At 44.1% G+C, this 23968-nt stretch overlaps 1 protein-coding gene across 1 annotated transcript in view; it reads left to right on the plus strand.

Annotated features, from left to right (window-relative positions):
- Positions 1 to 9819: 9819 nt before the first annotated feature.
- The window catches only part of brsk2a (BR serine/threonine kinase 2a), a gene marked incomplete at both ends in the record, with an annotated part of 310767 nt that continues 296618 nt past the window's right edge, over positions 9820 to 23968 (plus strand). The window contains one exon of the mRNA XM_083762742.1: positions 9820 to 9913. Within this exon, the coding sequence (XP_083618868.1) occupies positions 9820 to 9913 (94 nt within the window). The remainder of the gene's footprint in view (positions 9914 to 23968) is intronic.

The raw sequence follows: 23968 nt of genomic DNA on the forward strand, positions 1-23968 counted from the left end.
AGTTACTTTACACCACTGCCAACTACTTTATTCATGGACAGTGAACGTGAACAGAGTGGCCATGTTTGTTCATGTCCTTGGTACCTTTACTCATGGACTACTGGGATTTCCACTGGTGTCATAATTAGAGCCCTGCCAAAGCAAGCCGCTGTATAAATGCATGTCACTGGGGATCAGGGACGTGCAGAGAGTGTTAGAGGGGCAGGGGCTGCATTCCTGTAAGAGAGCATTTTTGGACAAAAATACCGGGCGCGCACCCAGCGTGGCTGCGTGACACACTGAACATCACGATCACAGCGGAATTCTTATCTGTCGGGGACTCGGGTGGCCAAATGGAGATGTTTTCTTAACCGCCCGGCGCCTACCGTTAGCACGCAACAACAACAACAGGGTTTAAGTCCGCCCAGACGGGGAATTGCCTTGGCAACAAAAATACATACAGACAGATGCAATGACCAACACTGGCTCAATAGCTCAGGAACGACACATTCCTAAATCACACAAAACATCTCATTCTTAACTTGATTATATAAAGAACAAACTACAACTTGCTTTTCAGCCCTAAAAGCTCTCCATGGGCAGCAGATGGTGGGACCGTCTACAAAGTGCAACACCCAACATGAAAATATTCAATAACTTCCATTTATAGGCAGAATATCACCACCAAATTTACATCAATGGTGTACTTGCACAAGAAACGTTTAATTAGCCTACTTTTGTGCCCAACCCAACTTCCCAAGACCATCTGTAAACAATCCCACCCCTATCAGTAATGTGATCTATTATTACATCGCAACACTGAACATCATTTGCTGTTCATATATTTAGAACGAGTAAGGACTAGTAATATAAATAGGCCATATTGACTGTTAAATCATTACTCACACTACTGGCTGGGGATAATTGTTAATGTACACACACAGTATATGTACTGCATATGCCTAGACCTATATACACGTGTAAGTACATTTATATTTACTAAGCCTTCCTGAGGACCACGCAAGTCTGAATGCGTGCCTACAATACCTAGTAGGAACGCATCTAGTGTCTAGTGCTTGTTGTACCCGTTGTTACCTGGTGCCGTATTCGTTACCCCAGTACTGCCATGACAGTTGAATTCCCCTTGTTGTACCAAAAAGGTTCTATCTGTAGCTATAGACAAATCCATGGAGGGATGCTCTTGGTGCAGCCTTAGCTGAGGTGTCACATTAAGCACGGCTTGCTGACACCTCAGCATTTTTTACATCTTATACATTTTTATCCCACGATTTTGCAACCCTTTTTTTCACCCAGTGTCAATTATCTAATGTAATCATGGGCGCTACACTTCCTCTGCCAACCTGGGGGGGCAACGGACTGTCATCATGCTTCCTTCTATGCATGATGAGTCCAAGCCGCTCACCTGACAGGGGGGAGTTTCCCCGGCCGGACGTATAGCGCGTGGAAGGAACACGTTATTCCGACCAGTTCCTTTCCCCTCCATAGGGCGCCCCGGGTGGCCAGGGGGACGTAGTTTAGAGACCAGGATTACTGCATGTTTTTTGTGGGGGTACCTATATACCTTAGGGGACACGGGGAGAACATGCAAACTCCACATGCAAACTCCACACTGCCCCTTTCCTGGGCAGGCTCCTGTATACATGTTTATAACCACAGTGGTTGATGCCGACTGCTGTGGAGCCATCACAGAACGAAACATTTGTTATTGTAATGCAATTATTCGCGTTCACTCGTCTGGTTGTGGTGGTGAAAACTAAGTACAGCAGTAACAGAAGTATAATGTGTTTGCATTGAATGAGTGATCAGAGCTTTTATTAGCCTGGTGTTTATTAGCTTTGGTCCTTCACCCACTATTGCCTTTAAATGTGCCAGTGATTTGTCAGGCAACACAGTGCCAACCTAATTACCCAACACCATAGCCAAGCCCTCCGCCTGATTGCTAACAATTTGCTTCCTATACTGCAATTATGCTCATTGCATTAACTAAAGATTGTGATTAAAGAGGGTGTGCTTGCTTTAGTTTTTTTTGCATGGTTCAGTGTGTATATTTTTTCGGAGCGCATGTAATGTTAAAGGTATATTCAGTGATTTCACTTAATTCAAATATCACTTATTTTTTTGTTTTGTTGTGATAATCCTCCCTACTATAGAGTGTGCTGACCATATAAGGAGTTCCTCCCTGTCCCCAGTTAACCCCTGGGGGTCAAAAAACCTTAGGTTTCGTTTTTGACTCTCTATCCTGATTGGACGAAAGGCTGGGTCCCAGGCGAAAAACGAAACCTAAGGTTTTTTGAGTGAAATCACTGAATATACCTTTAAGTAAGTACGTTCCCGGGATTAACCGTATGTTCAACAATTTAACTGAATTTAGTTTTGGCACCATTCGGTCATACTGTATAAAGGAGCAACAGCAGCTGCCCTGTCTGTACAGTGCTTAATTGTCATAAATTAAAGTAATTTGTTGCAGGAGGAAGAAACCGGCTTCCTTCTAGAGTCCCTTGTCCCTTGTGTGTTCGACTGCTGAGAGAAAGTACTGCATTGTTCAACGCTTAACTACCTTCAACCTGGTGTCCTTATTTTGGACATGTCATTATAGCTGACAGCCCACACACAGACGCACGCACGCACCTTTATTTTTACAAAATAAATTTAAGTTAGCTGCTCTACAAGCGGTTTTCTGCAGTCTTTGCACGATACAATGAAGAATAAAACGGGCTTACAGTAAGTGGTTAAAAGGCTGCAGCACGAGAGAGAGAGAGAGAGAGCAGAGGCAAACTGGGTCAGATGAATCGTTGTGTTTTCATGATGTCAGTAGCAACAGACTGAGGAGAGACAAGACAGAGAAATGGGTGAGAGGACCGCCAGTTGCTCTGCGAACATCTTGTGTCTTCACAACAACAGTTATTGTATAATGTCTAATAGAGGTAAAAAATTGAATCTTATGTCTTACGTTTTGTTTTAAAGACCTATCCACGTTTATAAAGGGTAGGCATTATTATAAGCCTTGGCTTCAGCCTACACCTTTTTGGTGCCACTATCAGTAGTGGATTTAACTGCATGTATTGTGTATGTATGTAGCCGCTGCCTATGTACAGTATGCTTATGTATGTAAATTGTGCATTTATATAGCGCCAAGGTGCTTTACATAGATTGTGCATTACATTCACCCATTCACACACACATTCATACACTGCTTGTGGCGGAAACCATGCAAAGCACCAACCAGCACATCAGGAGCAATTAGGAGTTCAGTGTCTTGCTCGTGTGTGTGTGTGTGTGTGTGTGTGTGTGTGTGTGCTCGTGAGGGTGCGTGAGTCATGCATATCCTGTGGGGAATATTCCCTCCAAAGTCTCACTCATGGACATGTCCGGGTGCAGCCTGCGTGCTGTGTGCACCAGCCTATACCACCACGTTGAAAATAGCAGATCTGCAAGCTCACAGCGTGTCACAGTGTGATGCATTGTGCTTGTATATCACCCATTTTGGGGCGCACACGCAGATCCGACACACCAAACGTCTGACTTGCTGAAACCCATTGCTCCCGACATGCGGTTGGGCCAACCGTGCTTGTGGTTATAGGGTTATGTTAGGTCAGGGTTTTGGGTAGGGTGTCGGTCTAATGACAGAAGCCCATAATCCGTAGTGTCCTCCAGTGTCAAGTTAATTATGAGCCTTTACTGGCACACATTTCCCACATAATGCAGCAGTTCTTTGTGCATGTGACATACTTTTATTTTGTCATCCAAAGCCATGCTTGTGACTATTATGTATTTTGTTACCCTGTTACCCATAATGCAGCACCAATGCCTTTTTTGCTCTCTCTCACACAGACACACACACACACACACACACACACACACACACACACACACACACACACACACACACACACACACACACACACAGGCAACGGGAAGAAACAATATTGTGTTCTTCCGTCGCCTTCAGATACTACCACCGTCATCAAACAACAAACAACTCTGTCTGTTCCAGGTGTCATATTTAATAAACAGCCTCCTCTGAGTGTACTTCAGATGGAGGTAGGGTTCACTAATAGCTAGTAAATAAACTGAACATGTCTTAACCATTTGCAGTCATAACACAGAACTTCATTGGACCTACCCATGCATCACCGCACCTTTTGGTACCCTTATGTCTAAACTCATGTACATAACTGCTTCTTGCATATACAGTACATTATGTAGATATCTTTATTCTCCCCCTCTCTGTTCGCCCTTTTTTTACTTTCCTGAAAACAGAATGATGGGAGCTTTGCACAAAGAACAGATGTCACCCACTTCTTCTAAACCTGTGATGTGACAATACAAATTGATTCTTGAATATAGGCCTATATACCACAGTCTGTCCTTTTGCACTCTGCAGTGCCCTCCTTTTCTCTCCCACTCTTGCTCTCTCTCCACTTCCCATTACTTCCTTTCTTGAACCACATCCAAGCTCTGCAGGGCCAACAGGTGATAAACGAGTGTTGCGGCTGACACATAGATGTCGGATCATCCCTCTATCCACCTTCAATCCTTCTTTCTTGCAACCCTCTCTTCTCCAGCGTTTTAAACGTTTGCAGATGGACACTAATAGTCTCCTCTGTATGCGGATGACACACTAATTAATCTGCCACGCCATGCTGGCCAGACCAATAACGGCCAACAGCTTCCAGCACACAGCTAGCTAGCCATAACCAGTTTGTACAACCCTGAAGGGCGATGTGTGCATGTGTGTGTTTTGCATGTGCAGCAACGTTGTTCCTGGGTTGACACTTTGTAATGAGTTTTTTTGTGTACACGCGCACACACAAGTATTTGTGTGTGTATTTAGGCTATTTACATATGTGTTTATTCTCAATTGTGTTCACATCTCCCTGTGAAATACTCTGCAACAAATCTATTCACTAAATCATAGTGTGGTGATATTATGGAGTCTGAGTTCACACTCAGTTTTTTGTCCAGAGGTGATTGGATACGTCTTGCCACACATCAAGCATGTTTCACTTGCTTCCCTCTCTCGCCGTCTCGTTCCATCGACTAGTTGGTCTCTCCAATACAAGAGAGACATTGCAGTCTGTCTGCATTCATTTCAAATCTTCCATTAATGGGAAAGAAGGGTGTTGTACGCTGTTGTATATTACAGCCAGTGGTAGTGTTTAGTTGATTGCTTCTTATCCGGGAGGAGGTGGTCTGTTTGTGTCATGCCACAGAAGTCATTGTTAACTTCTTTCTTTCTTTGGTGAACGTGCTTCAGAAAACTGGGATGAAATGAGCTTTTTAAATTTTGTTTACCCAGTTAAATTAGTTCTGCAGCCTGGTTGTTCTGTGCATAAACTCACTCACTGACTCGCTCGCACGCACGCACACACACACACACACACACACACACACACACACACACACACACACACACACACACACACACACACACACACACACACACACACACACACACACACACACAGACGTCTCATTAATTTCATTGCAGATGATGAGAGGGGCCGTCGCATGGAGGGAAGGAGTGGGGAAAGCAGGGCTGGCGGGAGGGGAGGTGCAGGTTACAGATGTTTCCTGAAGACATCAAAGTGCTGAGTCTCCTGTGCAGTGCCAGCACTGGGAGTGATGCATTATTGAGATGGTGGCCATGCCACCTGGAACCTGGCTCTGACATCACATGTCCGTTCCACCATGGTTCCACCTGGCACGCAGGCACTCACTCCCTCACTCACATATGGGCATTTCTCCCATTTTTCCCAGGCCACACCTTGCCACCCAGCAAGGAGTGGTAAATGCAAATTTGAAAATCGAAAGGAGGTGTCATTCAAAGCAGCCGTTTTTCCTTTTTCTCTTGTTGTGTTTTGTATTATGTTGATGACATGTATTATCTCTGAGAAATGTAACCAAATGGACATTGGTTACATTTGTACACTCTTTAGAGTTACAAATGGATAAATGAAAACTGGGAATTTGACTGCTGCGCCAGCCGTGTCACAGAGAGACGCAGCATCGACTTCCCTGCTTCCTTGTAATGAAGAGCAGGGCAGGGAGAGAGTTCCTGTAATGCATTAAGGCATTGCGGCGCAATACTGTAGCAGCACTGATACTGCCTGCACAGCGATTTTACTCTGAGAGTGTAAAAGTACGTTTTCACACTCCCAGAATTGAATTGACACTGGAAGAGTTTATCAATCAATCAATCAATCAATCAATCAATCAATCAATCAGTCAATCAAACTGTATTTGTATAGCACATTTAAAACCACGAGTGTAGCATCATCATCATTTTTCGACCGCGATCGAGATCATGGATTCCACAATGCTACACTAGACTTCCCGGTCCTTCATTGCCACCCCCAGTTCCTGCCTACTGAAGCATTTGTCCCTAGCGATGACATTAGGGAACGACAGCTTTCTACCTCTGGTCCGCCCTGAGGCAGGACTCCAGAGAAGAAGGGAAGATATAACCTCATTGTCAGCTCTGTAGCAGTGGCCGGCAAACTGTAGGCCTACTCTTCTGGATCGGACCAGTGAAGAAACACGGGGAAGGCTCTCATTAGAGCTCTCTTGTTTCTTTGAAAGTGTCCATGTCTCGGAGCCATAGAGTAGAATAGGCTCAACGGTCGTCCTAAATATTTTTACTTTTAACATCTTACTAAGCTGGGATGACCAGATCTTATGCATGTCATTGCAGGCTGACCAGGCCATACCTTTCCTAGTTTGAAAGTCATTTTGGGAAGAAGATATATATTAACCCAAATACTTGTAGTCATCATCCCGTTTCAGAGGAGTGTTGTTAAGTGTTTTTATGATGTGGTTATTGTTGGATTTGCATATGTTTACGTATTCAGTTTTGGTCTCGTTGAGGTGTAGCTACGAGACGAGTGTAGCAATCCAACAGAAGATGGAAAAGGAAGGACATTTTAAAGCAAGATGAAGGTAAAAATACATTCAAATAAAGGTAATCTTGAAAAAGATCTAATTACAAGCAAACATGAGTAATGCAAAGAACCTAGGTAAAAGCCATGCTAAAATCATTATAAAAGCCTACGGATTCATGAAGCAATGCTGTGTGAGAGTATAGTGAGTTTGCCCTAAGGGATTTTGCTTGTGTGATTTCTGTGAGACTAGCATGCAGTGTGTGGCACAGTAATTGCTTTATTGTACGCTATGTTTACAATATGGCACTGTTGTGACACATTTAAGTAATATAATATGCTACATGTTGTCTGCCAGCCAGGGCAAAGTAAAATGTATGCAAATGAATGAGCCGACGCATGAAGATAATTCTTCCTCCATTAAATGTGTGAGTCAAGTGGAAGACATTAGGCATAATTTAATAGAGTGATACCATATTATGAAAAGTACTCATTATGCAGAATGTCCAATTTCCAAATGAATAAACTGTACAGTATATAAACTTTTGAAAATAGCAGGAGAGTAAAAGCACATTTTCCTCTGAGATGTAGTGGAGTAGAAGTAAAAGTAGTGAAATTTGGATTGGAAATGCTCTTACTCAAGTCAGTACTTGAGTAAGAGCACTTAGTTCCTAATTTTCATAAGGAATGTTTAAGAGGTCAGCTATTGTGTTTGTGTGTGTGTAGGGCAGAGACAGAGGGAGAGAGAGTGTTAGTAAGGGTTTGTGTGAAGCGAGACATTGTGTCCCCTGACACCTGTACTGTCCCAGCATGACAGGAACACACTGAGGCCAGAACCACAGTCACAGGTCTCAGACCAGTGATGTGTGAAATGAACTGGAGGGCCAACACTTTTTACACACACACACACACACACACACACACACACACACACACACACACACACACACACACACACACACACACACACACACACACACACACACACACAATAATGGTTATTGTAGGCCATGTGCATGCGTGGCCGACTGCAAGAGAGGGACTAATAAAAGTGAGGAAGAAAGAAAGAAAGAGAAAGAAAGAAAGGGATGTGAAAGAAGCGATGAGATAAGCTATTGAGGAGAGAACCAAACAAAGGGACACTGGTGGATTTTTCTGCTGTGAACCTTTAGATAAATCAGGTGAATAAATAATAGCAAAAAGCATGGACGTAATGTTCCCCAAGATGCAACTTCAAGTGCCTGTGTCAATAAAACTCAAAGTTGAGCCTGCCTAGTGTTTCCAGCTGCATCCTGTGTGGTGGACAGTAATGAAGTACATTTACTTGAGTACCGTACTGTAATTTGTAGTTTTTGGAAGACTATGTACGTTTCCAGGAAGGGAAAAAGCAGGCTACATTATGAATCAACCACTTATGCCTTGTTTCAAATAATTATAGTGAAGATCTACAAATATAGCAGATCTACAAGCTCACAATAGGCTGTGATGAGACACATGTAACACCCGGGAATCACCCGTTGTGGAAAGCCAACATCTTAACCACTAAGCCAAAGGCATTTGCCTACCGGTATATGGCTCAGGGGAGATATTAGACTTTTGAGGCCATCAAGCTGAGGCTACCAGCCACTCTGCTACACTGACTCACCCCCCTTTGACCTTGGCCGAGTCCCGGGCCATGGCACCATGTTGTAACACCTGGGAATCCAACCCGGGTCTCCCACGTGGAAAGCCAACACCTTAAAGGACCACTTCACCACTTTTCAACCCATCTTCATATAATAGGTCCTCACTAATAATCATGATAAAATGGCACAATTTTTTTCTACTCAGTCTGTGTCTCATACTGTAGGAGGGCTGTGGGCAGTTCAGAAACCCGTTCACCAGTGACATCATCGATGGGGAATCCAAGCTAATAGAAACTGTAGGGTTTCTAGTCCTGAAAAGTTGCAATGCGAAAATGGAAGCCATCGTTCTCACGGTAATACAAAATCTAAACATTTTTGTAAAAAAAATCTGATTAACGATGATGTTACTGGTGGACGGGTTTCTGAACTGCCCACAGCCCTCCTATGAGACACAGACTGAGTAGAAAATAATTGTGCCATTTTATCAAGATTATTAGTGAGGACCTATGAAGATAAGTTGAAAAGTGGTGAAGTGATCCTTTAACCACTTAAGATGTTGGATTTCCATGCGGGACACCCAGGTTCGATTCACGGGTGTTACACACACATCTGGAAAATCTTTTTTACACATTAGCCTATACACTTGTTTACAATAGGGCCCACCATTTTCAATTCATCAAAACATTTAGAGACGTACGAATATACACAATATAGTCAAAAGGAACAGTTTTTTAAATGCTTAAAAAACAGTAACCTATTTACTTTTGCATGTATTTTAGCAGAGTAAAATAAAACTGGGGTTGAGTCGTCCACTATCCTCAATCATAATAATACAAAAAAAGTCGCCGGCGCCTCTACAGCACCCCCCACAGGCACATACCGGCAGCGCTGCCTCCCTCCACCTACAATGATATTCACGTTGTAAATCACTTGCGGCTTGTCTGCAGCAAAAAGGAGAAAAAGAGGAGAGAGAGAGAGAGAGAGAGAGAGAGAGAGAGAGAGAGAGAGAGAGAGAGAATCTTACCTCTAATAGCGAGAGAGAGAGAGGGAGAGAGAGAGAGAGAGAGTGTGTGTGTGTGTGTGTGTGTGTGTGTGTGTGTGTGTGTGTGTGTGTGTGTGTGTGAGAGAGAGAGAGAGAGAGAGAGAGAGAGAGAGAGCGAGAGCGACAGAGCGACCGGGAGGAGGTTGAGGAGTAAAAAAACCCACGGCTGGACCTGGACCCTCAACAAGGCGGAGTGTGTTTATTCTCCGGATAAACAGCACCGCGACCCGTGCTTTTCTTATTATAAAGTCTCCTATATATTTTGCATATCGAAATGTCATCGTCTGGCAAAGACAACAGCGGTGCCCAACACGCCAATTACGTGGGACCTTATCGGCTGGAAAAGACGCTCGGGAAAGGACAGACAGGTTGGTCATCTACATAGCGGTTCATTGCATTTGCATACATTATTTATTTTATGTTTTTATTTATGTATTTAGTTTTGTTTAATTGGAACGCTCCTTGGCGAGTCTGCAGCCTGCAGGTGACGCGGAGCAAGGTGACAAACAAGTAGTTGATTATACACACCTGCCCTTCATGATTGAGATTGGTTATTATTTGGGCTATCTGTTATTATTGTTAATTTGTTCTTCATGTGACGCCATGCCGTGTCCGCGTGCCTGTCAGCGCGGGACGAGGTGTGTTATTTATTTTGGTGATGTTGCTTGCTGAGCGGTTGCGTGGGACCGTGTGTGTGTGTGTGTGTGTGGTCCTGTGCACGCGCGCTTGCGTGCGTGTAATAGTATTCATCCAGGACCAGGGCAGTCAATGTGGGACTGTCCAAACCACAAATGATGACAATCAGTGTGTGTGTGTGTGTGTGTGTGTGTGTGTGTGTGTGTGTGTGCGTGCGCGTGTGTGAGAGAAAATCAACTTATTCGCTCGTGTGTGTGCGTGCATGTTGTGCTGCATACTGTGTGGGTGTGTGTGTGTGTGTATGTGTCCTGTGATGTGAGCACAACGCTGCTAATCCTGATTTGCCTGATACCTTGATCTATTCTTAGTCCTCCTCAGGAAGGCAGGACGGAAGGCGTTTCTGCCATTAGGCTCCGACACTGCAATGCTAGCATGGGTAGTTACACGAGTAGAAGGTCCCACCTTGAAACACATCAAACCATATCCATGCACGAGTTGTTCGCAGCCGGGGGTCTGAGGTCTTCTGCTGAATGTAAACTCATTCAGTTTGTTCAGCTGCAGGGTCAGAACTACATAAGCATCTGAAATGTGAAATGTGGCAGGTGTTTTTTATTTATCTATTGGGAGGGGGGCAGCAATGACACTGCGTTTTGTGAAAGTTGATAACGAATGGCACAGAAAGAAACCCCTAGCCTGGTTACAGAAACCCATCGTGGAATGGGAGTATTTGTATGTTCTCAAAAGAAGTATACCTGCTGTTTATGTCAGCATGAGGTTATGCATGTGTGGTGGTGGTGTGTGTCTACTATTACAGGCAGCTCAGTCCTGTTCTGCCTGTGTGTGTGTGTGTGTGTGTGTGTGTGTGTGTGTGTGCGTGCCAGCGTGCGTGTGCGTGCATTGCTGTGAGTTCATAATGCGTTGTTGGCAGCTGGAGAATTGTCTCTCGCAGTCTCTGTGGTCAAGTGTGCATGCAGTCGTCAATGGAGCCATGTGAGGGGAGAGAGGCAGAGCTTAGCCTTTGTCAGCAGGGATGGATGGCAGAAGGAGTGATGCAACACAGCTTCTTGCCACTATGAGAGAGAGAGAGAGAGAGAGAGAGAGAGAGAGAGAGTGTGTGTGTGTGTGTGTGTGTGTGTGTGTGTGTGTGTGTGTGAGACTCACCTTTTCCCTGCTCAGAGTTCCTCCATCTTTTGTCTAAAACAGCTACAATATGCATTATTTCGCTTACTGCCCCAGTTGGACATGCCAAGCTTCCGGGTGCATGATTTTGTTACTTGTAGCCTGTGTGTGTGTGTGTGTGTGTGTGTGTGTGTGTGTGTGTGTGTGCGTGTGCATGTGTGTGTGCGTGTGCGTGCGCGTGCCTGTGCCTGTGCCTGTGCCTGTGCCTGTGCCTGTGCCTGTGCCTGTGCCTGTCAATGCTTGTGTGTCACCCTGCTACTACTTGTTGTGCCTCAATCATGTCCCAGTGGGAGAGCTGGGTACACTCACGCAGTCTGTAAAACACATATGTTTATGTGTTTAACCACCTGGATTCACACACCCCGGTGTCATGCAGGGGAAGCCAACAATCTACCACTTAACCAAAGCTAAAGTGGAATCCCCTCCTGGGAGATAGTGGGCTTCTACTTTCTGTTACATTCACCCTTCTTTGACCCCCCAATTCAAACCCCCCAACCCCCCACCCACTGTCACATTCACAATACCCAGAAAGAATTATGCCTTATGTATTAGGCTACTTAGCATTGCTCACCATATGCTTTGAGCATGTACATTGGCTATTTTCTATGTGCGACAGACACACTGTAAATCCACGTCCATGTGACGTGCATTAATATGCATTGTCCTGTCCAAATAAACAAATAAAGTAAATCAAATGCGTATACATATAAATCAGGCTTCATAGGCTATATTTCTGAGCTTCAGGCAGAGCTTCTCATGCAGAGGATGCCATGCAGCTTTCACGGGCAGCTCAGTACTCACTAGCTACAATATCCCATTTCATAATGTATCACTGGTGTGATACAGTTTCACTACTGTACAATATAACAGGGACAATTACTGTTAACGGGCTGCGCGCCAACCACTGGTGTCATTTTGGAGTCATAAATACAGCACTCAAATCTTGGCTGAACTCTCCGTGTCCTGCTACTCATATTAAATCATTTTGGGGTTTCCAGCGGTGCCCAGTGCTGAAAGAGAGCGATAGACGTCATAGATTGAGCCTCCCCCCGTCTTCTCTGTCTAATCACTGTTTATGGAGGTGGAGAAGGAGAGTTTTGCTCTGTTACGGGCAGACATTTAATGACACGGTAGCCGTGAGATTGTCTGTGCCTCACTGGCTGTTTATTTGAGTGTGCCAAGAACAATTGGTGCATTTATTAGCTCAGCGGTTCCCGACCTGTGGGCCGGGGCTGCGAGGGTATCGCAAGTGGGCCCCCAAATAATTGACAAACACTAACATTTTAATGATATTAATGTTGCATTCATATTTAAAAAAAGAATGTTCAAAAAGTAGTTTTTCTTTAAAATTTTAAGAGATTTTATAAAGATGCCAATAAAAACTTAAAATTATACTATACATTTGTTCCATTCATCCAAGCCGTAGCACAATCGATTGACTGATCATTAGAATAAACTCTTTTTGGGATTAAGGATTTGACATCGCAGTGAAATTAAACTTTACACTGATTTTGGGCCTTGTGTGTTGTGGGTGAGTCATGTACTTATGGCACTTTATGTTTGAGAGGAATTACGTGGTTATGTGGCCTGTGTGCATAAGACGGCCCATTCCAAACCTCTTCAGATTCATGACAGTGTATAATATCCCATGTGACTTATATTCAGTGGTTGGAAAGTAACTAAGTATACATGTACTCATGTACTTTTAAGTGCAATTTTGAGGTATTTTTTGCTTTAGTGGAATTTGTTATACTTTTACTTCTACTCCACTACATCTTGTACTTTTTTACTCCACTACAATTATTTGAAAATGAAAACTATACTAGTTACTTTGCATATTTCAATTATTAATACAAAACATACATAACCACTTCAGCCACATTTAAACTTTGGCTCTTTGAAAATAGCCCATCTACAAGTTCACAGCGTGTCACATCGTGGCATGTTGTGAGATTGTAGATCTACTATTTTCAAAGATTTGTATACATTTTCTGCCCCTGACAACTTGTGAAATTACTTTTGATACTTTAAGCATATTTTGATGCAATACCTCTTGTACCTTTATTCAAGTGAATCTTTTCCCCTGGGCCCAGGACAGGACAGGTTAGGGGCTGGCGGACGGAACTGTCTTCCAATGGGCTGGTCCCTGTACCTGGCCTAGACCATCAATGGGCTGGTCCCTGTACCTGGCCTAGACCATCAATGGGCTTGTCCCTGTCCCTGTCCCCTAGACCAGTGGTTTTCAACCAGTGTTCCGGGGTTACAGGTGGTCCCCAGCTTCATGATTGAGTAACCAACTGGACCCTTATAGATCTTTAACTCTTGAGAGTGTAAAATGAAACCAAAATGGATCCCATTTCATTTTACGCTCTCAAGACTTCAATTATTGTTAAGCATTTGCATTACTTAATTTTCAAGAAGTGAACACAATTAGAGAATGTAGAAGAATTGTTATTTTGATCAACGTTTGCCTGTTACCAACGTCAATACAACAAAATATTCAAAGTTTGAATATGATCTGAGATCTGAGAAGCTAAATGTCATCAAATGGTGGACGTGGCTCAAATGCCCAATAAATAGTGGGCCTTGATACCGTTGAAAACCACTGCCCTAGACCGTCCAATGGGCTTGTCCCTGTCCCCTACACCGTCCAATGGGCTGGGTGCCACGCTGTCTCCTCAGTTTTCTGATTGGCTGTTATTATTAGAGGAGGAGTGCGGAAGACATTCTGCTTGATCTGGCCATCCTGCTCTCGGCGAGTGGTCCTGTTCCGTGTTCATTAAGTGATTAGGGTGTGCGCATGCACGCACGCATGCACAAGCGCACACACACACACACACACACACACACACACACACACACACACACACAAGCACATGGCCAGTGCAGTGGCTCTGGCTAGGCTTGGTGCTCTAATCCCCACACAGCCAAAGTCCACTCAGCTGTCAGTCACGTGGCCCAAGGCATCATGGGCCACGATGCTACTCTGAGTTAGCAACACAACACAGCAGCCTCACATTGCCATCAGTGGTGGGAAGTACAGCTCTGTACTTCCCATTTTGAGGTACTTTTACCTCACTTGAGTATCTATTCTTTATACCTCTACTCTACATCTCTATTCTACTTCTATATCTCAGAAGCAGATTGTGTATTATTATTATTTTTTACTCCACTACAGTTATTTCATTGTCAGCTTTTGTTAGTTACTTTGTAGATTTGGATTATTAATTAAAAACATACACCAACCTCCTTTATACTCAGGCTATTAGAAAGTAACGGTTCTTCTACAAGTTCATATTGCAATGCATTGAGAGTTTGTACTACGACGAGTACTTATTCTGCCACTGATTGCTACACTAGCGTAGTTAGACATTTATTGGCCCACGATGTGTCACAAACACATTGACAGTGCAGAACATAGGACATATACACAGTAAAACTCAGAGGATGTAATGGACCGGCACTGCTGAACATAGGATGAGTCGGGTGGAAACCTCATATATCCAAAGCTTGCAGATCTGAAAATATGGACATACTGTAAGAGGTTTCTGCCCAACAGCAACGGTGTTAAGGCTCAGAGTAAAGCAGGCCTTTCTGTCTACAGTATATTTGTCTTAGCGATGCTCTCTCTCTCTCTCATCACTTTCTCCATTTGTCTTACTTTGGGTTGGTAGCAGCGTTCCTCCCAGTTTGGCCATGCAGGCGCTGCTGTCCTGTCCCTTGTTTGTCAGGTGTGCACTGGGGCCTGAGAGGGCTCTATAGATGCAGACTGTCTGCATGGATGGCCCCTGATTGGGGGCGAAGCTGCAGAAGCATGATGGTCATTTTGAAAAGCCACTGATAGAGTTGCTGTGCTTGAGTGGTGCAACCTGACCACGGCATTGTGGCCATGATTTGTGTGTCACTGTGTGCGTGCTCATACAAACTATAGTGTGTGTCTAAATTGTGTGTGTGCGTGCGTGCTCATACAAACTATAGTGTGTGTCTAAATTGTGTGTGTGCGTGCATGCTCATACAAACTATAGTGTGTGTCCTCATATGCTGCAGATTCCTACAAGCCTTCCACTCCCCCGCAGTGACAATGCCACCAAGTCGTGTCTCCATCAGACAGTGTAATAACAACCCTGTTCTCGTCAGTTGGAGTTTTAATATTCTTTATTAAGTTCACAATCCTCTGAAGAGTTGTAATTGATGCGACTCAACTCTGCAGTACTGCACATCACAGACCGGGGTACTTTTCTTTTTCTTTTTTACATTACATTATGTTACATCATTAAAACTGAGAATCTGTAACGAACGGTTCTTCCCATATTTCAGAACATTGAAGGCCTCAGAGGTTGCTAAAAAGTTTTGATGTAGTATACACGGCAGCATCGGCTGGCGACATCGGGCCAGCTGAGTCACTGTTGTGTTCACAGAAAGCCATGAAACACTGCCTTGGGCCGCTTTTATGTCCCTCCTGAAGGCCGTTGATTAGTGGAATAGAGGCCTATTGTCTGGGAAATACCGCTGCCTAATCCAATCCCACAATAATGCTTATTGACTGGATATGAATTGGATGCTTTTGCCTGTAGACCGGGCTCTCTTTTTTTCTCTCTCTTTTTTTCCCCCCTTCGTCTTAAGTTGTGTTTAGAGAGTGAAATTGTCAGTGTTTTCCGTCGCTTTCATATATTGATCGCACGCACGCATGCACACACGCACGCACACACACCCTCTCTCTTTCTCCCTCTTTACTGGAGTGTGTTTGTAGTAGGCTGATGTGCTGTGAGGCCTCCGGGCCATACTCCAGCTGTCTGTGCTGTCTTCATGTCAGTGAGATGCCTGTCTAATTCATGACTCTTGCTCTCCCGGTGTCTGTCAGACCCTGTGTGTGTTGTGTGTTGTGTGGTGTGTGGTGTGTGGTGTGTGTGTGTGTGTGTGTGTGTGTGTGTGTGTGTGTGTGTGTGTGTGTGTGTGTGTGTGTGTGTGTGTGTGTGTGTGTGTGTGTACACACTGATTACTGTGTACTAGTCCTTACCCGTTCTGAATATATGAACAGCAAATGATGTTGGCCAGATGGGGCAGTAGAGAGTACTCTCTACTGCCTAGAGAGTACTCTCTAGAGAGAGTACTCTCTAGAGAGAGTACTCTCTAGAGAGTAATCTCTAGAGAGAGTACTCTACTGCCCCATCTGGAAGAGTCGGGTTAATATAAGGAAGTGTAGGCTACAGACAGAATGACTGACTGACTGACTGACAGACAGACAGAATGACTGACAGGCATTTATAGATAGATTATGCAATCTTCATTTCTCCTTTATCATAGAGCAACTTTCACCTTTTTGTGCATGCGTGAGTGTGCACATGCATTTGCGCACAAAAAGATCCAGTGTTCATTGGACTCTGAGTTACACACACACACACACACACACACACACACACTTAACATATCGACAGATTCCGGGGCCCTACTGTACTACGGCGTGCCGTGCGTGCGGTAACGAAAAACCGTTAATTTGACGTTGATTGATAGCCGGTGAGTTGTTGATAGGTTGAAGCGGATCAATGGGCGTTCTGAGAGATTTGCTGGCTGCTGGAAGGCGATCCATACCGCCTCACTACGCATGATATTCCTGATGATGACAAGTGAGGAGGGAACGGCTAGTCGATCCCGTCAATGGAATCCACTCTGCGGTGAACTGTTCACGTGTGTGGAGGGGGGTGTGTGTGTGTGTGTGTGTGTGTGTGTGTGTGTGTGTGTGTGTGTGTGACTGTGTGTGTGTGTGTGTGTGTGTGTGTGTGTGTGTGTGTGTGTGTGTGTGTGTGTGTGCGTGGGTGCGTGTGTGCGTGCATGCATGCATGTGTTGCTGTAGGTCCATTTTCCATCTCTTTGTTTTTACTACATTGTTTTGTTATGTATTTGCTTATTTTTACATTTTCAAAGTATTAAATTAAAAAGAAGTAAGAAAACAAATAATACATTTTCGAAAAATCTGAGAAATTACAGGAATGGTGAATAGTGAACTAGTGAAAACAGCAGATCTCAAGCTTGTATTTTCACTGGGGGTCATGCATGCCTAGTTGCCTACAGTATTATGTTCTTGGGGTTATTGGGTTAGCGGGGTTGGGATGTTTCACTATAGTTTGGGTCCTGGGGAGGGGTGCAGTACTTAGTTTAGACAGTACTTAGTTTAGACTAGTCATTGGGTTAGACCAGTCATTAGTCCTACAACTACAACCTATCTCAAACCCTCACCCTAACCCTAACCTCCCACGGGGCAGCACACCTAAACCTAACCTTAAGCCATGTCTAACCAATGACGAATGTCGAAACTAAGTATGCACCTCCCTGGGGGGACACACAGTAAAATGTCTCTTTTGGGCCTCGAAACGTTTGGGAACCACCGCGGTGGCTGATAAGAAAGCACTCTGGACATGACCTTGGTACGGACCGCAGGTGGCTATCTGCCATGTATTCACACATGCTGACGTGGAAACAACCTCACACTGACTGCACTTTATTATCACAAGTTTACAAGTGCAAAAGAGAGGCCATTTCTTCTGGTAATGTAAGAGCCATTTCAGCCATGTTTCTTATCAGCCAATTTGATGATGTCACTGACTGTACCCTGGTATTCAAGGTGTTGCTGATCGGAGAAGGCAAAATGTTTTTCGACTGTGCACATGTCTAAACTTGATCCTCGACTGTCGGCAGCCAGTAGCGCCATAGGGACTTGGGCATTACAGGTAATATAATATAGGCAGCATCGGTGGTGGTTGAACACAACATGGACGTTCTGGGGTCATTTCTGTTCTGTTGTGTTGAGGTTACAATATTAACGCTTCTGAAGAGAAAGAGCTGTGTAAGACGCGACGGCGGAGGAGGTGAGTGCAATGGTAGGTGCGAAGCTAGGGGGAGGAGTGGGTACAGAGAATATATGATCCACCTTCATATATTCTCTGGGTACTATTATTTCAAATGAAAGTAAATAAAAGAATGCACATTATGGTACAATAGTACGGCACTTATTGGTCAAATGGAGATGGAAGGCTGTGTTTCGGATCCAGGTATTAAAGCCTGTTTCATTGTAAACAAAGCCCTGACCCAGCAGCTGAGCTGTGTCCCCTCCTGCCTTGCAGCACTCTTTCTGGCCTATAGTTCTAACATCTGGCTTGCCCCCTGTAGCTACAGTAAGCGAGGCTTGCTTGGCCTCAGCTGTTTGAATGGCTGGCTGAAGGCAAAGACTTGCTCCCTCAGCCCTGAAATGAATCCTAAATGGTGTCTTTGCACACGCGTGTATGTGTGTGTGCAGCTGTGTTTGCTGATGCATACGTTATTGGTGTATGTGTGTACACCTGCCAGTGGGGGAAGGGGTATGTGTGTGTGTGTGTGTGTGTGTGTGTGTGTGTGTGTGTGTGTGTGTGTGTGTGTGTGTGTGTGTGTGTGTGTGTGTGTGTGTGTGTGTGTACAGTACACTGACTGAGGATATTACTGTGTACTAGTCCTTACCCGTTCTGAATATATGAACAGCAAATGATGTTGGCCAGATGGGGCACCGTCTCTGTTGTTTTACCATTCTATTTTCAGCAGTTTTTAGTCTTAAATTTGTACCCCCTGTTTTTCTTTTCTTTTGTTTTAATAGAGTTTAATGTCTTGCTTTGGAAAAATTGAGGTATTGTATTTTATTATAATTATTATAATGATAATAATACTAATTATTATTATTATTATTGTCCTTTATTGTCACATTGAGAAATGTGTCCTCTGCTTACAACCCGTTGCTGCTTAGAAACCATGTTTCTATGTCAGTGGTGCTCAACCTTTTTCATGGCAAGGACCCCCAGAATTATCTGTAATTGGCCGCGGACCCCCATGTTAAAATATGTTGTTCCAGGGACCTCCCAGATGCAAAGATTTGAGTTAAAAACGTTCTGTGAACAGAAATTCACAGATTTGCACCACATTTTCACGATTTTTCAGAAATAGCAGATCTACAAGCTACGAGCTTGGGTTAGTCATTGATTGATTGATTGATTTGATTGAATTTATTAACAGATTGGAGAATTACAGTACATTTCAAGCACAACTCAATACAAAACTGTTAACTGTGGACGACACCATAAAGTATTACACTTGTTTACAATAGGGCTCACTCTCTCTCTCACGCACGCACGCACGCACGCACCACCGTAAAACTGACTGGGAATGAGCCGGTAGTCCTTTCACTGTCTGTCACTTCGGCAGACGTTATATAATGACAATCTCTGCCATTTACTGTGCCTCTCTTCTCATCCTCTCATCTCTCTCTCTCTCTCTCTCTCTCTCTCTCTCTCTCTCTCTCTCTCTCTGGCCAGTCAGGATTCATATAGGATCCAGCCATGTGTTAAATCAGACAAGACCTCGGTGGAATTGCATCGATTGGGAGGAATGTATGTAGCCAACGATTTTCAGAGATTAATGACGGGGAGAGAGCGGTAGAGAAGTGAGGGGGAGGAGTGGTAAGGATGGACGGACATGGGAAGAAGGAGAAGAAAGAAAGAGGGGTGGGAGAGCGTGAAGTGGTCCTGACCGTTGTGTGACTGCAGTGGAGGTTATTACTTAAGGCATTGTATTGATCATTCTCTTCATTATTCTCCCTCATTTCGTCTGTCCGCCTCTGACCTCCAGAGGAGAAACGGCCTCCCGTTCTTTTAGACGGGAGGTCAGCGGGTGTAGCCTTCATGGGACTGTCCTGTGTGTGTGTGTGTGTGTGTGTGTGTGTGTGTGTGTGTGTGTGTGTGTGTGTGTGTGTGTGTGTGTGTGTGTGTGTGTATGTGTGTGTGTCATTGGGCCTTAACTCGCCGCATCCATTGTCACTGTTCTCCTCGCCCGAATCTAAAGCGAGGAGAATCTGGTTAAGATCACACAGGTGCTCCGGTCCATTTTCACACTGTTGCACGCACGTCTTCACACTTTCTCCCTCTCTCTTTCTCCTTCTCTATATCTCCCCAGTCCTAATCTCTCTGCGTCTGCCGTGTGTACGCGCTGTTGCGTCTTAGCACCTCATGCTATTGAGAATTTCCACAGCACTTCAAATTGCTAAATTCACAGATTTATATAATAGAAGGACCACGCGCTGTTGCCTCCATAAAGCATGCCTGGTGTGTGTGTGTGTCAGTGCTACTCCAGTAGATGTCTCTGTACCAGCTCCAGTGACTGGCACTCAGAAAACTGATTTATACTTCATTGTGGCGGTGCGACGCATTGTGAGCCTTGTAGAACAGCTATTATTCAGTGTGCAGCGCTGTCGTACGTAGAATTTTACGCATCAGGCTTAAGGCTGCCAGTCAGCCATTCACGCACTCGGCAAGTCAGCCGGTCCTATAACCGCTATGTCTTTGTCCACACGGGCATTTAAAGACATGCAATATTAAACGTCTGTGCACTTGGCAGTAGGCTTAATCACTCCTTTCTTTTTCTGTTGGCCTACAAGACCCCGCTCTTTCTCTCCCTCTCTCTCTCTCTCTCTCTCTCTCTCTCTCTCTCTCTCTCTCCTCTCGACTCAGATTAACCCTTGCATGTATTCCATGTCTGGTTTTGGCTTTGGTGTGAGAAAGCTCGGTTGGTTGCCAAGGGTGGTTGTGTGGTTGTCATGGTTTCCCTGCCTCTTGCTGGTTCCCAGTCTGGCTCTCACAAAGCCAGAACTCTTCCTCCCCCCCCTCTCTCTCTCTCTCTCTCGAACACACTAAGTGGAAGTCTGAAGTTGCCATGAAGACAGAAAGACTCAGTGAAATCCTCTGTTGCTTATAGTGTGTTGTGCGTGCGTGTGTGGGTGCGTGACATGCACACACAGTGTGTATGTGCTCGGGCGTGCGGTCATGGATCAGACAGGCTTGCCCTGTTTTACGCTTTGTCTCTGTTCCCATTTAAACCAGAGAGATTAGCACATGTGGGGAGCCTAGGCTTTGGCTGTTGTCAGCTCAGCGACAGTCTTGGTAGGAGCACTCTGAACTCGAACCCGCCCCAACACTCTGTCCTGTAACTGTTCAACCTGATCCTCCAGCACATGATAGTGTGACCTGAGGCCCTTTACACTACACTACCAATTATTGCCTTCTAAATCAATAGTTTCTCAAACTTAATTTTGGCCATAGTTGTTGTTACATGTCACAATGTAGCTTGTTACTATAATAATAATACGGTAATAAATATAACAGCACTGCTATCTCATTCGAGTAATAAAATTACCGTTGTTAATGGGGTTACCAATGTGTTTATTATACCTTCTCTATTAATTTTTTTACATCAGCCGGTGCAGTCCAACACATAATAACTCTTACATAACTATGAATTACTTGGACCTGCAGACTGTCTCGCTGAAAACAACAAGGCCCAGTGATGTACTGTAGCTTGGCAATGCAAGTCTAAGCACACAGTTGAGCATGAGACAGGGTTAGATGAGCACAACCCAACCAGTGTTGCTTTTGGCAGCAACATTTTGAATTAAGTTTTAGTCATATAGTCTCTTCAATAGTTTTCATTTAGTTTTAGTCACATTTTAGTCACCTGGAATGTTTTAGTGTTTGTCTAGTTTTAGTCGATTAATATCATAAGATTTTAGTCGACTAAATCTACAGTTGATTTAGTTGTCTAAAATGTATTTTGGCGGGCCTTGATGCCGTCGTAATGACGTTTTTACACTTGCTGAAAATAGCAGATCTACAAGCTGCGATGCGTTGTGAGCTTGTAGATCTGCTATTTTCAGCATGCAACCAAGTGTAAAATTACTTGTACTTGATCTCTTGTCCACTAGTCCCTTCCTAACATTTTAGTCTAGTTTTCATTTGTTGACAAAATTGTCTTGTCAGTGAAAAAAGGTAGTCGACGAACATTTTTCGTCTTAGTTTTAGTCGACGAAATCAACACTGAACCCAACTAACCTGGCTAAGTGGGGGGGGGGGGGGGGGGGGGGGGGTTTGGTAGCTGGCATTCTTGTTTGTTACACTGATGATGACGGTGGTGGTGGTGGCGGTGTCGTTGCCAGTTCACCAATAGACCACCTGGATCACAGGTGTTGCAAGGGTGGTGCAGTCAAGGAGAAGGGTTTCTTCTGTTCCCATTTCCTGTTTTAGCAACGGGATGGGTCGTTGCTTTGAGTTGGGTCAACGCTTTGACTCTGCTGCCAGGTCCAACCAACCTCTGTGTTGTGTTGAGGAAAAATCCGTAGTTGAATGTGCAAAACAGCATGTGCATGAATTTGTGCGTTTTCGTGTCTAAAACAATCATGTATATGCATTTGAGCTGTCTTTCAAATGCAAGATGTCAAAACATTTGTACTGTAGTGACTCACAACTTCATGCATCTTCAGTGCAGAGAAGCTTTAACTTTTCATGATCAGAGAGCATGCATTTTTTAATATGAGCTGCATGTTCTCCCTTTTGGCTTTTGCCCTATTTCTATTCATTGAACGTGCTGCAGGCACCATCCAGCATGCTCTTTGTATCATGATGTAACGTCTGTATGTTCTTTGGCAGCATAACTCAATATTATAGGTAGATAGTCAGGCAGAATGCTTGTTGTGTCTCCACGTTTTATGTTTTTCAAGTCAAGTTTTTTAAGTTAATGTCTACAAATTGTGGCAAATTCGTAGCTAGAAAACACGATCTGCTACATGCTTACAACCATTTCTGCATTCCGTAGTGCCACTGATGCCTATTCATTGCTATTCATTGCTCAGAATGGTAGTTTTTAAACCAGTCAGGGGAGTTTATCCCCGTTACCATGCACTGGACCCCTGGGAGATGGAGTTTATCCCCGTTACCATGCACTGGACCCCTGGGAGATGGAGTTTATCCCCGTTACCATGCACTGGACCCCTGCCAGATGGATTGGATGCTGAGGTGGAGCGCCACACCTACCATCAGCTCCCAGTACTTAGTGCACAACTTGCCACACCCAAGCAGTGCTACTCATACGCTGAGTTGGCGGTGCCCGGAATCGAACATGTGACCTTGTTGTCCTAAGGCGAGAGCTCTACCGACCGAACTACTCTGAGAAAATGGTCATCAAATGCTTTGGACAGATCATTGAAGAGTTGCTTTTTATCCAAGGTTGGTGCAATCATTTCAAACAAACAGAGTCGCAGATACGGTACTTGCTCGGCCCTGAAGCCAGACTGATAAGGACTACGAACAGAATGGCTGTTAAGACGAGTTGTTTGTTCACCAGGTATTCCAAAGTGCAAGACAACTTTGGTCGATAGTTATTTGGGCCACTTTTATCGTGACCTTTATGCACATTCATTCATTCATTCAACTTTTATTTATATTCTCAGAGAAATCAATTGAGGGAGACCCTCATTTACAATGATGCCGAGATTACACAAACAACAATGATACAACAATACAAGATCAAAGAAAACAAAAAAAACAAATAAAGAACATACTATTTAAAACAGTTACATGTTGACAGCTATCAGTTAAATCAGTTACATACAGGTAATGTACGATTATTAAGTATGTTCCTAAAATGGCCAATTGATGCAATGCACATGGTACAACATAAGACCTATTTTCCATTTATTTGTACCAAATAAAATAGACTGATATAGTGGCTTTTTCAGCATAAAAAAAGAACAAAATATATATATA

Source organism: Protomyctophum parallelum, assembly GCF_964188405.1.
Source record: "Protomyctophum parallelum genome assembly, chromosome: 4".
NCBI classification, from domain to species: Eukaryota; Metazoa; Chordata; class Actinopteri; order Myctophiformes; family Myctophidae; genus Protomyctophum; species Protomyctophum parallelum.